Here is a 16,433-nt window from a genome sequence, read left to right as displayed (position 1 = left end):
CATAGTTAGCGGAAAGTAAAGTATTTGAAAAAGCTTAGAGGAAGTGCCTAAGGATTTAATGAAATTTTGGATTACTATGATATTTGTTGGTCTGCTTTTGTAAAATAAAAAACATTAAGCATGTGATAAGCATGATCTTAAGAGAAGATTTTGAGATTGGCTTATTAGACACATTCATTCATTCACCTATCAACAGATGCTTAATAACTTTTTAAAATCACACTATTCTAGGCATTGCATAGGATAGCAGTTCTCAAACTTTTTAGTCTCAGTACTCCTTTATACTTATAAAAATTGTTGAGGCCCCCAAACAGTTTTTGGTTACTTGGGTTATATCTATAAGTATTTATCATATTAGAAATTAAAACTAAGAAATGTTTAAAATATTTGTTTACAAATCATAAAAATCACATGTTCACATTAATGGCACATTTTATAAAAATAATTATATTCTTCAAAGCAAAACACAGTGAGAAGAGTGGTATTGTTTTATATTTTTGCAAATCTCTTTAATGTCTGGCTTAAGAGAATGCCTAGCTGGATTCTCATATCTCCTTCCACTCAATCTATTCCAATATATTGTTTTTATTGAAATATATGGGGAGGGATCTCTGAGTGGCTCAGTGGTTTAGCACCTGCCTTCCGCCCTGGGTGTGATCCTGGAGTCCCGGGATCAAGTCCTACGTCGGGCTCCCTGCATGGAGCCTGCTTCTCTCTTTGCCTGTATCTCTGCCTCTCTCTCCTGTGTCTCTCATGAATAAATAAATAAAATCTTTAAAAAAAAAAAAAAGAAATATATGAGGAAAATCCAGCTTCACACAGATATGTAGTTAGAAAAGGGAAGTATATTTTAAAAGCCTTTAGAATAATTGTGAATATTCTTGATCCTACATCAAAACTCATCAAGTAACTTTCTTAAAGGTCAGTTGCCTTGTAGAATCTGAAACCACATCAAGGAACTTTTCAGACTCTGTTGCATTAAAATCCATTCGTCTTATCTTGAATTTGGATGGGTTTTTTTACCCAGGCATGATTTGGAGGCACCATGCAGTAGTTATTTTGGAAAATACTGATTTACTAAGTTGTACAGGTTTTCCAAACATTGACGCTTTTCATTATACATTATCAAAAAATCACTTTTATTAATTTCACCACCAATTTAAAATTTCATCAAGAAAAGTTTTAAAAATTGGGAAGTTGTTAAGTTTATGGCAGTAGATACATGTTTTCTAAAATTTGAATTTTTGCTTGAATTTTATTCAGTATTCAGCAACAAATACTGTCAGTTGTCCTTGAAGTGACCAGCTCACTCCATTCACTTTTTATAAAATGTCTGCCAAATATCCAGAACTGAATAACCATAATTTTTCTGTCAGTTCTTTTTTTTTTTTTTTTTTCTGTCAGTTCTTTTAAGAAAAGAAAAGTCCTATTAAAATAGTAGAAAAATTCAGAACATGAGGGACACCTAACTCTGGGAAACAAACAAGGGGTGGTGGGAAGGGAGGTCGGTGGGGGGTTGGGGTGACTGGGTGACGGGCACTGAGGGGGGCACTTGACAGGATGAGCACTGGGTGTTATGCTATATGTTGGCAAATTGAACTCCAAGGAAAAAATTTTTTAATTAAAAAAATTTTAAAATAAAATAAAATAGAAAAATTGACTGAAGTCCTTAATTCTGAGAGAATTGAGACTTTATTTACAAGAGAAAATTTTCTCAAACAAGAGAGTGACATAATTAAAGAAATACATTGGGCAGCCTGGGAGGGGCTCAGCTGTTTAGCGCTGCCTTCAGCCCAGGGCATGTTCGCGGAGTCCCGAGATCGAGTCCCACGTCAGGCTCCCTGCATGGAACCTGCTTCTCCCTCTGCCTGTGTCTCTGTCTCTCTCTCTCTCCGTCTCTGTGTCTCTCATGAATAAATAAACAAAATCTTTTTTAAAAAGGCTATAAAAATAAATACATTAAGGAAATTAATGTGATAATGGCAAACGGGGTGAATTTTAATGAAAAGATTTAGGTTTCAGGGTGGAGATGCAAGCCAATGTGCTAAGCCAAATCATACTGGTAACATTTTGGTTTTTAAAGCTGTATGGGGAGAATGTGAGTGTTTTACTAGTCCCCATATTTATACAAATATTATATATGTACATATTCTATAAAATATTAGCATTAGAAAGAAAATAATATGCTATAACCCCTTCTAATATACCTTTATGGCTTTCCTCACTTCCAAGAATTATTAGCTTGGAATTTCTTCCCCTAGTGCCTCATATGCTTAACATAAATTGATTGGGAATTTTTAAAGAAATAAAAGTAATTAAGAAAGTAAAGATGTCTTCTCCTAGCTCAGTGATTTTATTTATGATCAGAAAAACATCATTCGCAGTTACATTTCATGTAGCAATAAACTTAACCATTAATTAAAAATATTTGACAGATTTTAAGATCTATATTAATATTCATTAATAAGCAAATAATATTTTATAAAGTAATAACAAATCCATGCTCTCATATGTTGATAACATTATACAACTTTACAAATTATATTTTATCCAACAGGTTATATTGTCACTGAATTACCATCACTTTCACAGGATGCCATGACTACTCTGCAGCAAATAGAATTAATTAAAAATTTAAATTTGAAACCTGATATTATAATCAATATTAAGGTAAGCATATTAGTTGCTTTGTTACTATAGTTAACATTCTTTTTGATAGAAGTGAAATTTAAGGAATGTCTTCAAAAATATTAATGGGATATCTAGTGGCTCAGTCAGTTAAGCATCTGTCTTCAGCTCAGGTCATGGTCTCAAGGTCCTGGGATCGAGCCCAGTTTTGGGCTCTGTGCTGAGCAAGGAGTCTACTTCTCCCTCTCCCCCTGCCACTCCCCCCTCATGTGTATTCATTCTCTCTCTCTCTCAAATAAATAAAAATCTTAAAATATAAATATTAAGTAGTTAAGGAAATAATAATTTATATATCAACCGTAGGGACTGAGTTACTCTTTCTTTCTTTCTTTCTTTCTTTCTTTCTTTCTTTCTTTCTTTCTTTCTTTCTTAAGATTTTATTTATTTATCCATGAGACACACACAGAGAGAGAGAGAGAGAGAGAGAGAGAGAGGCAGAGACACAGGCAGAGGGAGAAGCAGGCTCCAGGCAGGGAGCCCGATGTGGGACTGGATCCCGGGACTCCAGGATCAAGCCCTGGGCTGAAGGCAGGCACTGAACCACTGAGCCACCAGGTGTCCCACTGAGCCACCAGGTGTCCCTGAGTTAAACTTTCTGATACCTCTGTGCTTTGGCACCTGCAGCTCCATCCATGGGAAATACCTCCCTGCCTCTTCAACAGCATCCATCATAGTCATCTTTAGAAAGTCAATTTGGACATCATCTGTTTCCCCAATGACCACCCCTTTCACACCAACACACATATTAACTAACTCATTCTCTCACTCTCACACTCACTTTCTTCTTTTTTCTCTCTCCCTTCCTCTCCTCTCTTCCTCCTTGTCTCCTATATCTTACTTACCACAGAAAAGTTAAATACTTCTCTGATGACCATTCATGTTGCTCTTGTCTATCATATTATCTTATTATGTATTGTAATTGTCCATTTTCCTTCTGGACTCTGCCTTTTTTGATGGCAAGAGCCATGTCTTGCTCATATAAACATCAACTAGCACAATAAATGGTACCTAGTAGACACCTGATAAGTTTGACAGTTAAATGAAATGAAAGAAGGAACAAATGAGTTGGACATATGAGTGTTAAAGAACATTACTAGATTGATTAAGAATCAAAGCTGCGTCCTGTTCCTAATCTCTTTTGTCAACAGAATTTGGTAGATCACACTTAGGAGACACAATTTCCTCTTTACAAATATAATAACTGCCTCATGTGGGTATAAGAAGAATTCAGTGAAGCCAAGTCTGCTTGTTTATATGAAAAATTAATGATAAGCTTTTATACTTTCCCCTGCCTGATTCCCCAAAGCGTTTCACAGCTCAAAACAAATTCACTGATTCTCCGCTCAGATGCTGGCAACCAGAAGTGTGTTAGGGTTAGTTCTGAGAGAGAGGATGTGTTGTAGCACACATGGTGTAACCTGCAGCCCACCACAGGTCATGGTTGGAGGCCAATCAAAATTCCTGCATAGACCTGGAGACTGTCACACGTGTGAACATATGTATAAGAGAGAGAAGAAAAGATCTCAAGCAATTCACTAAAACCAAATATAAATTCCAAGCCATGGAAAACATAGATTGTATAGGAAATTAACAGCTGGTAGAACAAGAGAACACAGATATACAGGCCATGAGCCTCCAAATGCTTGCTAAATTTGAAGCATAAATTTGGTTCTGAGTCTGATGAGCCAAAGTAGGAGGGGAAATGTGACTAGTTATATAAAATTCACATTGTCCATGAAAAGATAAGACATTGCTCAGGAAAAACAAAAAGAGAGAATTGGAATTAAAATTTAAATAAGAGAAATATCTTAAATGGGTCTTAATATAAAAGATCGTCAATGTAGAGAATGACATTTATATTATAAATGTGATAGTAGGTATCCAGGTAGTTTCTACAATCTGACACAAGTGTAATCAGAGGGCCTAGTGTGAGACAGAACTCAGTACGTAACACATTTCTCTGGTGATTTGGCCTTATTTGGGGATAAATCTTGGAATTTCTAGAGCAGAAGTTCTTAGCCTGTAATCCAGGAATCCATCAGCATCCAGGAACCTTCTGAAATTATTTTATTGCGTATGTCTGTTTTGTGAAGCAAAAACCAATGGGTTTCCTCATATTCTAAAGGGGTCTCTACTACCAAACAACAACAACAAACTGATTAAGGTCCGGTGGTCTACTACAGCAGTGGTCCTCAGAGTACAGTCCCAGAGCCAACTGGATCAGTAGCACTCAGAAGTTTGTTACAAATACATATTCTTGGGGCCCACCTCAGAGCTATGAGTCAGAAACTCTAGAGGGTAACCACCCCCTCGAGTTTTTTATCCATGTTGAAAAGCCCTCTATATGACTCTGATGCCCCCTGAAGTTGGAGGGCCACTGCTCTGAGGCATGTCCTGCAGACTTGCACTCATATTAGTCACTTCCTGTAAGTGAAAATACGAGGCAGCTGAAGGCAGTAGTCTTTGTCAAGGACCCACAGTACAGGTATTCTGGGTTGCTAAATAAGGAAGGGCAAAAATACATTATAAAAATTACCTGAGAGGGTTGAAACCTATCTTGTGTGAAAGATTAAGAAACCTAAATGAAAGTGTTGGTTCAATAAATACCCATCCCATAGAGGTGGCCCGAAGAAATCAGAAAAATGAGGAAGGGAGGTTCTGAAGTTTCTTGCTTCCCTTGTTTCTCAAAGTGTGGTGCATCAGAATCACGGAGGATGCTTGTTAAAATTACTGATGTTGTTCCTTAGTGCCCCGACTACGATCTATGCCAAAGAATTTCTGGGCAAAGGCAGCACAGTAGTACAGGGTACATATACAGAAAAGATCAGTGGGATCCTGAAATCATTGAAAGTCGTAGGAAAAAGAAGAAAGAAGCCCAGAAAGAAGGAAAAGGAGAAGAGGAAGGAGAAGAGGAAGAAGAGCAAGAAGAAGAAGAGGTAATATCCCAATACCATATACTACATTCTTAAAATTTGCTAGAATTAAATTAAATGATAGTGTGGATAAAGAAAACAGCAAAGACTAGAGAAAATTACATTTAACATTTTTATTTAATATGTTGGCAGTAGGACAAATATTTCATGCTTCTAAGGACTATTAGATCATAATCTAGAGGCCATCACGTTTCTTGTCAGTACAGAAGTCGTTCCACATCCTAACGACCAATCTGCTTCATTTCACAGCAACAGAGCTATTGGTCACCTACTGTGTGTCAAGCCCCTTGCAAGCTAGAACGAGGAGTCAGAGCAACAAAAAACAAAGGGTAATATGGAGACCAAGTAGCCAAGCAGAATCCAATTTATGAAATTAATGTAAGCCCAATTCCAGTATCTAGCAAAGGGAGCACATGAAAAAAAATCTAAAACTCAACTTCACATATACGTGTTGTTATAATGATCCCAAAGTCAGTGCTTGTAAACATAATGCAGTAGGTATCCACATAGCAAGTAACGCTGCTGGTTAGAGCAGGCTAATAGGCTAGAGTAGGGCTAGTTCAAGGCATAATTCATCACTATCAGTTTTCCAAAGTATCTAGTGCTCTAACCACATTTTTCAGCATCCCTATCCCCACACCTGACTTTCTCCACTCGTAGGCTCTAACCTTGCTTCCTATGAAGATCTGTATGTAATAATACCTCAGGTCAGCCTCCTCAGAAATATTTGCATTTCAGTGTTCTGGAAAGCCTGGAAGCTTTATAGTATTAACATAATTAAGCCATTGGAGAATAGAATATGAACTATGACAAGCAGTGGAAGAGATATCTTAGGCTGAAAACCTACCCAGAATCCCTCAATACTTATCTCTTCTTTGTATGTATCACAATCTCAAGACACTTTATGTAAGTGACATGCTATAAAATAATTTTGCCAGCAAAAACAAAAACAAAAACAAGCCACATAATGCAATAGAGCACTGAAAGAATTTCCTACCATGATTTAATGTGGAAATTTTAATGTGAAGAAATCTGTTAACAGATGATGGGCTGGATTTGGCCCCCTGGGCAGGTGGGCCATAGTTTGCCAGTTCCTGCTCTACAGAAATATACCTGTGACTTCTACTTTAAGTTATTTATATTTTTAAGGAATTTTATCTATTTTTATAATTGCTACAATTTGTAATTTATTGTATGTATGTTATAAATAAATACTATTTTTCTTAGACGTATACTCTGCAAAATCAGATGTTAACTTAAAATGGATATATTGCAGATCATTTGTCCAGTAGAAAAGATAACCCCCAGGGACATGTGATCCTGGAGACCCGGGATCGAGTCCCACATCGGGCTCCCTGCATGGAGCCTGCTTCTGCCTCTGCCTCTGCCTCTGCCTGTGTCTCTGCCTCTCTCTCTCTCTCTCTCTCTCTCTCTCTTTCTCATGAATAAATAAATAAAATCTTAAAAAAAAGAAAAGATAACCCCCCAAAGTTTCAATTTTACTACCCTATAGGATATTAAAGAGCTTGTATCCAACTTTGTAATCTTAGTTTTGCATTTATATATACTTCAGCTTTGTCATCCTCTTGGTTTTATCACTAACGGGTTAGATGAATCTTTGACATTGGTTCTTTAATGATAGTTTGATCTTAAAAGTTCTCATCACAAGAGAAAGATTTGTTAACTGTGTATGGTGACGAATGTTAACCAGACTTATTGTGGTGATCATTTCTCAATATTTACAAATATTGAACCATTATGTTGTACCCCTGAAATTATTCTAATATTATATGTCAATTATATCTCCATTTTAAAACCCTATTGATATAAGAAAGCTCATTTAAAAACGTTAAATAGGGGCTCCTGGGTGGCTCAGTGGTTGAGCGTCTGTCTGCCTCTGGCTCAGGTTGAGATCCTGGGGTTCTGGAATCGAGTACCGCATTGGGCTCCCAGTCGGGAGCCTGCCTCTCTCTCTCTCTCTCTCTCTCTCTCTCTCTCTCTGTGTCTCTCATAAATAAATTTTTTGAAAAAAAATAAAAAATAAATAAAAACATTAAATAACCTTCTCTGTGCAAATAAGGCATTAGATAATAGCCAGCATCTGTTCTCTATTTTCTTTCTGAAAAGGAAAACCTCAGGGCACCTGGGTGGCACAGTTAGATAAGCATCCAACTCTTGGTTTCAGTTCAGGTTGTGATCTCTTAGGGTCATAAGATTGAGCCCTGCATGGGACTCCGCGCTCAGTGCTGTCTGCTTGAGATTTTCTTTCCGTCTCCCTTGTATCCCTCTCACTTGTGCTCTTGCTCTAAAATAAATAATTTTTTTTTAAAAAAAAAAAGGAAAACCTCATAGCAAATGGGAATAAATGTGTCATTTTAGCATGAGTAAAATATACTGTCTTAAATCAAAGACAGTAAGATAGGGGAGTCATAACTCACTTAGTTACAGGGTCCATGGTTATGTCAATTTGTGATGTCGGCCAGGAACATAATCGGGAAGAGTGAGGACTAGGGTAAGCTAGGACTGCACGGTTGAATATAGTAGCCAGTAGTCCAATGTGGCTATTTAACTTTAAATTAATTAAAATTATAGAAAATTCAAAACTTAGCTCCTCAGTAGTACTAGCCACATTTCAAATGCTCATTACAAAATATGGACGTGTCTTCCAAATTGGACAGCACATTTCCATCACTGTGGCAATTCCACTGGACAGCTAGTGAGTGCATGCCCTTCTTCAGAGGACAGCTGCCTCTCAGCTCCAACTGAGCCAACTATTGCTATGTGGGAAGGCTAGCCTATTTTTCCAGGTTGTTTGATTTTTCCAGAGAAGCCAAAATCAGCATTTTAAAATAAAAGTAGTTGGCAACTAATCCAAAATTTCAAAAACACAATGTAGCCCAATGCTATGGGATGTAATCAAATTATGGTCTTCAGACCGAATTCAGCCTCATGCACCTGGTTTGCTGTGACGTCTGCCTAGAAGCGCAGCCATGTTCAGAAGTCAGACATGCAAACATGCCACCCACTTGGGTTGATGGCCACTAATGTCATGAAACTGTTCATTCACCCTTATTTACACACAAATGTTAACTATCTCCCTGAACTGCTGTAATGCCTTTCTATATGTTCTCTTGGCTTCCACTTTCCTCCCCATCCCTGGTCCATTCTTTACAAAACCCAGAGCCAGGTTTTAAAAATATGACCCTTAGTGACTTTCTATTACCTGTAGATGAAAATTCAGACACCCTTGCATGGTTTACAAGGCCATGGGCCTGGTCTCGCTGATCTCATCCCTGGCTGTCTCGCCCTTCCTGCTCACTGTATTCCAGCTACTCCGCTGGCCTTCAGCTAGTTTTCAACTATGCTGGACTCAATCTCACCTCCAGCCTTTTCACTTACTGTTTCCTCTCCCCTTGGCCTACCACACTCTCCTCCAGATCTTCATGTCCCCACATCCTCCTCCTTGCCTAGGTCCCCACCGCCCCCAGGGATGACATCCTCAGAGACCATCCAGCAAGTGACTCTGTAACCCAGCACTGCAATAGAAATATACTCCCTCCATATGTAATTTTAAATGTGCTAGCAGCCATTTTTTTAAAAAGCAAAAAGAAACAGGTGAAAATAATTTTAATAATATATTTTATTTAATACAATATGTCCTAAATATTATGTTCAACATATAATCAACATAAAAATTCTGAAAATTACATCTTATTTTTCATGCCAAGCTTTTGAAATTTTGCACTTACAGTGCATTCCAATTCATGCTTGCCACATTTCAAGTGCTCAGTAGTTCTGTGTGGCTACAGCGATTGTGCTGGACAGTAAAGATCCAACCCTTTACCCTGCTTTATTTTCCTCATAGCACTTACCACTTTCTGAAATTATGTTATTTGTTTACTTATTATTTGTCTACCCCACTGAATATAAGCTCTGTGCAGCAAGTACTATACCCCCTGTGCCTGTAAGGGTGCTTCGCACACAGTAGTTGCCTAATAAGTTTTGTACTGACTGAACACATGAGTATGCCAGTCAAGCCCTCTACTGGAGAGAGAAGATTGCTAGCATCTTTTGAAAAAGACAGAGTATATGAAGCCATTTTGAAATGTGTCATCTTTGGCCCAGTAATTCTACTTTCTACTTTTAGGAACTATTCTAAGGAAGGATATTAGCAATATAAATATCTATAAAGCTATTCAGTAAAACATTATAATAGTGAAACATTTGAAATGATCTTGTTCAACTATAGAGTAATGATTAGGTGATCATGTATTTAGGGATATTAATATATTATTTAACCATTAAAATAGTATTTAAAACATTTCAGAAAAGTTATAAAGTGGCTTATTTAATAGATAAAATGACTCAAATAGTATAAAATGTGGATTTATGTACATTGGTGAAAACTAGAATTAATATAGAATTAATATAATAAACTATGATGATAATAGGAATAATATGCTCTTAAACACCAACCAGCTCATCAACTCAGCCCTGATTGAACCTTTACATGTAGTATTACCTCTGCCTTCAAATGTCACTTCTTTAGAGAACCCTTTCATGACCACCTGATATAAAATAGCACTTTTACTCATCACTCCTCATCTCCTCTACCCTGCATTTTTTTTCTGTAGTACTTACCACCATCCGTTATGTTATATATTTACTTGTGTACTTGTTTCTGCTCCGTCTTCCCCAGATGGAATGTGTGCTCCATGAGGCCCTGGGTCTTAGTTGATTATGTTCACTAGTTTATCTCAAGCTCCTACAACAGTGCTCGGCACTCATCAATCTTGAATGAATGAATGAACGAATGAATGAATGAGTGAATGAACTATAAGCTCAGGTATTTAGAGTAAATCTAATTTCTTAATTCTGTCTCTAAAAATCAGATGTTCTTCCCCTACTCTTCCCTACCTATTGAGGAGGAAAAAAATTAATAAGTATCCAAGTTAATTTAAAGTTTTATTCCATTTGATAAAGGCCCCTTAGGGTGTTCAATATCTCTTAAATAAAAATCCTCGGTCTCCCTTCTACCTGCTTCTCTTTCCAAAAAGGCATGTAGGGGGTGACGGGCACTGGGGGGGGGGGGCACTTGACGGGATGAGCACTGGGTGTTATTCTGTATGTTGGCAAATTGAACACCAATAAAAAATAAATTTATTATTAAAAAAAGGCATGGAGGCGTAAGAAGGGAGGGATGTAGCTTGTAAATTAAGTAATCATCAATATAAATATATTGGAAATCCCTTCTTTTTCCATTTAGGCATTTATTGCAGAAATGCAGATGGTGGCTGAAATTCTTCAACATGTAGTTCAGAGACCTGAAGATTACTTGGAAAATATTGAAAACATTGTTAAGCTTTATAAGGAAATAATTCTTCATCCTTTAGAAGTAAGAACAAGATATATTGATGAAAATGGAAATATTGATATTTGTGTTCTCTCACATTTTTTCATCCTCTGTGCTATTATCTGATTCCCCACTACCTAAGTTTGATAGAATATATCAATATAGATATAGAATATATCTATATTCCAAAGGCCGTTTCGCAAAACAACATTATTTTACTCTTAAAAAGCAACAGTGGTATTGAAAAATGATAAATGAACTGCATTTTCCAAAGTCACTAGAGGAATTATTTATAGTTGGAGGTTGGAAAACCCATGTTAAGGGACCATTTTGTAAAAACATTTTCAATCTATAATTTATGGATTTATTGAAACAAATGTGCATTTAAGATGCATCTTTTATTCTAAAAGGAATTGTTAATTTATTTAAATTATAATCTAACGAATTATCCCCAGACTGGTTACTATGGTTATCCCATTCAAAGTTGATTATATGTAAACATGATTAAGGCCATTATATATTGGAATAGGAAGGTTTCAATTAAAATAATTAGCATTTTAAAAATATGATTACTAAAGTTACAATTATGTGAAAAGCATATATGGTTAAAAGTCTAGGGCAGACTCTGCCAAATTTGCGTTGGCGACTTATTCAACAAACATTTATCAAACTTAGATATTTGGCCACACACCATGCTGAGCAATGGAACTACAAAGATAAAAAAAAAATCCTCAAGTTGCCTTTTCCCATCTGATAGAGAAACTAAAAGGATTTGTTTCATGCTCTCTTTTAAAGTTTATATATTTTTATAGACAAATGAGTGGATCATTTTCATCTTCGTTGTCCATCCCCAAAAGGGGAACCAAATTTAATTTCTTTCTTATGTATGACTTTTATTCCTCCATACCTCCTCTACTATCCTTGGCCTTTAAACATAGCTTCTTAAGAATACTTTGCCTGTCTATCTATAATGTTCTTTCTTCCTTCAAACAGAAATATCCTGCATATTCCTCAAGTGGCTGGACTGAGGGTGAAATAAAGCATAATTAAAACAAGGTTTAGAAAGTTAGAAAACTGGGATCCCTGGGTGGCGCAGCAGTTTGGCGCCTGCCTTTGGCCCAGGGTGCGATCCTCAACACCCAGGATCAAATCCCACATCGGGCTCCTGGTGCATGGAGCCTGCTTCTCCCTCTGCCTATGTCTCTGCCTCTCTCTCTCTGTATGACTATCATAAGTAAATAAAATAAAATAAAAAAAGTTAGAAAACTATATTCATGGGCATGAGATCATCTCTTTAAGTATAAGGACCAGGTCTTGCATCCTGGAAGTCAAAAACCTATAGACTTTAAGCCTACATGACACTTGCTAAATAGTAAGATAATTGACTTTTATGACAATTCCAGGGTACTGGTGTGTGTAGAGGAAGGTGGAAGAAAGCCATAAAAGGTAGGAGCCTGCAATTCTAGTCTTCTCTGACCTGGCTGAGATCTCAATTCAGTTGAGAGGACAAGATCACCATAATTCAGTGCTCCGTCAAAAGACATGAAAGCAAATGGAAGCATCTTTTTCTGGTTTATAGCCTGTTTCAGGAGTAATCCAAGGCCAAGTTCTCATTCTTATCAGTCTTCAAATCCCAAACTAACTCCCAGTCTGATCTTCTGTATGTATCTTTAGTCTTAGGAATGTTCATACCCTTTGACTTAATAAGTCCACTCTTAAGAATCTAGCTTAAGAAAAGAATCTGAATATAAAAAAGTATTATGTACTTTCTTGTTCATAACATGTCTATATTTAAATAAATAATACTGGCATAATGTGCTATCTAAAACAAAAAGAAGCACTTAGAATCCAACCTCACATAATATTGTGAAAAACAAAATGCCCTGGATAAATAAGGAGATGATTTTGTTCAGACTATTGCAATGGGGAGAATATTCATTAATGAGAAACATCTCAAGGAAAAGGAAGAGGACCTATCGTTTTATGGAGGCAGGTAAACAAGGAAGATATCCTCAAGTCTTAGGGAATGATGGAGAAGGATGAATACAGAGCTTATCTGAGTCCTTGAGGAAGAGTAGAGATGGGTCGTATCTCTCTCAATTCTTCCTACTTTCTGGGATTCCAGAACTCAAATAGAGTTCAACATTTCCAATGTACAAAAATGAAATCTGGGGGCACCTGGGTGCTCAGTGGTTGAGCATCTGCCTTTGGTTCAGGTCATGATCCCGGGGTCCTGGGATCAAGTCCTGCATCAAGTTCCCTGCTTCTCCTTCTGTCTACGTCTCTGCCTCTCTTTCTGTGTCTCTTGTGAATAAATAAAAGCTTTTTAAAAAAGAAATCTGGTGGATTTTAGATTTTAATATTAAAAACAAAAAATAGTGGAAGAAAATATAGGAGAAAATTCATATAATCTTGAGATAGAGAAAATCTAATTTAAATGAGAAAGGAGGGGATCCCTGGGTGGCTCAGTGGTTTAGTGCCTGCCTTTAGCCCAGGGCGTGGTCCTGGAGTCTTGGGATTGAGTCCCACATCAGGCTCCCTGCATGGAGCCTGCTTCTCTATCTGCCTGTGTCTCTGCCTCTCTCTCTCTCTCTTTCTCTCTCTCTCTCTCTCTGTGTGTCTCTCATGAATAAATAAATAAAATCTTAAAAAAATGAGAAAGGATATCCAGAAACAATGAAAATAGATATATTTTATTATAAAAATATATTATAGAAGATGCCATAAAGTCAAAGGATAAATCTTTTTTATTTTCAATGGTAAAATATTTGCAATTGATATGAGTTAAAGACTTTCATGAATGTTAGGAAAAGAAAAAGTCTAATTAAAAAATTGCACAGATATTATGGTTAGGCAATGTACAGAGATGGCTATCTAAATATTGAAACTCACCCATAGCCAGGGAAATAAAAAGTAAAACAAACCAATTTCATTTTCAATGATCAGTTTGGCAGAAATTATTCTGTGAATATATGCTAAAAGATAGATGTCCCAAAACATTTTATATTTAAAAGGACTCTAAAACATCAGTGTAAAGAAGAACTGAAAAAAAATCAGAAAGAATAAAATTCATGATAAGAAGACTAGCTTAGGCTTTTGCAAAAAAGCATTTAAAATAATATATATTATATCATGTATAATAAAGCAAACTATTTAGCTTTATTTTTTTTAACAATTTAGCTTTAATGATTTCTTCATAGTATGTTAAGATTCTGATCTGTGTTCAGTTTTGTCAATGATCCTGGATTGTAAGGTTTCTTTTCTATTTTATGCAGGAAGTAATGGCTGAGCACAATTCCCAGTATCTCATTGAGCTAGATGGAAATAAGCCCCCAGAGGAACTCTTCATGGTAAGTGCAATGTTTGTAAGAATAGCCCAAGGTTTAGAAAATCAAAAAGTCACTGACTGGATTGTACTTATTTTAATAAACATCAAAAGTATATTTACATTTTAGCACTATGTATTTTTGAAAATGTCATCTTGACACTTAAAAATATGATGTTATATCTATTTATCTGCCCATTTTTAAATCAAAATTGCATTTGAATTTAAAATCTCTGTGTAACAAAAAGTGCTTCAAAGAAAGGAAAAGCAAGTAAGAGCCAATAAGCATGTGATTAAGATGCTTACTATGAGTAATTAGGGAAATGCAAACCAAAACCATAATGAGTTACCACCTCACACCCACTAAGATGGCTAAAATTAAAAAACAAACTAACAAAAACCAGGCAATAGCAAGTGTTTGTGTGGATGTGGAAAAATTGGAGCCCTCATATGTTGCTGGTGGGATTATAAAATGGTGTGGCTGCTTTGGAAAATAGTTTGGTAGATCCTCAATAAGTTAAACATAGAATTACCATACGGCTCAGCAATCAACTTCCTGGTATATATACCCAAAATAATTGAAAACAGGTGTTCAAACAAAAACTTATACATAAAGGTTCATGGCAGCGCTATTTACAATAGCCAAAAGGTAGAAATAAGCCAAATGTCCATATACTGATGAATGGAAAAATAAAATGTGGTGTATCTATACACTGGGATATTATTCAGCAATAGAACAGAATCAAAGTTTTGTTAGATGTTACAACATGGATGAGTCTTTTTTTTTTAACATGGATGAGTCTTGAACACATCCTAAGTAAAAGAACAATTACAAAGGATCCCATATCATATGATTCCATATGATATCCAAAATAGGCAGACCTATCAAAATAGAAAATAGATTAGTGGTTGCCTGGGGTGAGGGTTACCACAATAGGAGCTCTCAGGATAAATGTGGAGTGACTACTAATACGTAAAGGGTTTCTTTGAGGGATAATGAAAGTGTTCTATTATATGGTCTCATTCATTTGGGGAATATAAAAAATAGTGAAAGGGAATAAAGGGGAAAGGAGAGAAATGAGTGAAAATATCAGTGAGAATGACAGAACATGAGAGACTCCTAACTCTGGGAAACAAACAAGGGGTAGTGGAAGGGGAGGTGGGCGGGGGGGGCGGTTGGCGTGGCTGGGTGACGGGCACTGAGGGGGGCACTTTATGGATGAACACCGGGTGATATATGTTGGCAAATTGAACTCCAATTAAAAATAATAATAATAAAACTTTTAAAAATTAAGAAAGTGTTCTAAGATTGATTATGGTGGTAGTTGTACAAATCTATACTAAAAACCATTGAATTATACACTTTAAGTGGGTGAATTATATGTGAATTGTATCTCAGTGAACCTGTTTTTTAAATAAAGAATATACTCCACACTACTGTTGTCCATTCTACTTCACTGGATGCTCTACATCTCTCAAGTTGGAGAATCCCAGAGCTTGCTCCTTGTTCACTCTTCTCCATCTGCCCTACTAAACGCTGCTAACTCTTAAATTTGTGTTACTATCCCAGACCTTTCCCCTGAATTCCATGCCTGTATAATCAACTGCTACTCAGTGTATCCATTTGGATGCCTTGGAGTTATCTCAGATTTAGGTGTACCAGAAAAAGTCTCTGATCCACTGTCACCACCACCTGCCCCAGGTACACTCCTCCCACAGTTTTCCCTTCTTGCTAAGTGTTAAATCCACTCATCAAGCTGCTCTTCTATTTTTCTCACATCCTATATTTTTTTTAATTTTTATTTATTTATTCATAAGAGACGCAGAGAGAGAGAGAGAGAGGCAGAGACACAGACAGAGAGAGAAGCAGGCTCCATGCAGGGAGCCCGATGTGAGACTCCATCCTAGAACTCCAGGATCATACCCTGGGCTGAAGGCAGACACTCAACCACTGAGCCACCCAGGCATCTCTCTCACATCCTATACCTAAGCAGGTTTTTCCTGCTTAGGAAAAATCCAGAATTTGTATTTTATAACACAGGACAGACTTTTCTCAAGGTAGAGGGCAGAAGCTCCAACAGGCCTGGTTGAAACTTGCCAAGCCTGTTAAGGCCTCATTTGCCAGTGACACCCT

General features: G+C 36.7%; 1 protein-coding gene across 7 annotated transcripts in view; it reads left to right on the top strand.

The window, feature by feature from the left end:
- AK9 (adenylate kinase 9) overlaps positions 1–16,433 on the top strand; it is a 127,437-nt gene that overhangs the window by 14,290 nt on the left and 96,714 nt on the right. For 6 of the 7 annotated variants that reach the window (XM_038554914.1, XM_038554912.1, XM_038554917.1 and 3 more), the window contains exons 6-9: positions 2,558–2,670; positions 5,436–5,624; positions 10,888–11,016; positions 14,250–14,324. In XM_038554914.1, the coding sequence (XP_038410842.1) occupies positions 2,558–2,670; positions 5,436–5,624; positions 10,888–11,016; positions 14,250–14,324 (506 nt within the window). The remainder of the gene's footprint in view (positions 1–2,557; positions 2,671–5,435; positions 5,625–10,887; positions 11,017–14,249; positions 14,325–16,433) is intronic. The other variant, XM_038554915.1, reaches the window with a different exon arrangement.

The sequence above is a fragment of the Canis lupus genome, chromosome 12, assembly GCF_011100685.1.
Source record: "Canis lupus familiaris isolate Mischka breed German Shepherd chromosome 12, alternate assembly UU_Cfam_GSD_1.0, whole genome shotgun sequence".
NCBI classification, from domain to species: Eukaryota; Metazoa; Chordata; class Mammalia; order Carnivora; family Canidae; genus Canis; species Canis lupus.
The sequence above is the reverse complement of the archived record's forward strand: the minus strand, read 5'-3'. Positions and strand labels throughout refer to the sequence as shown.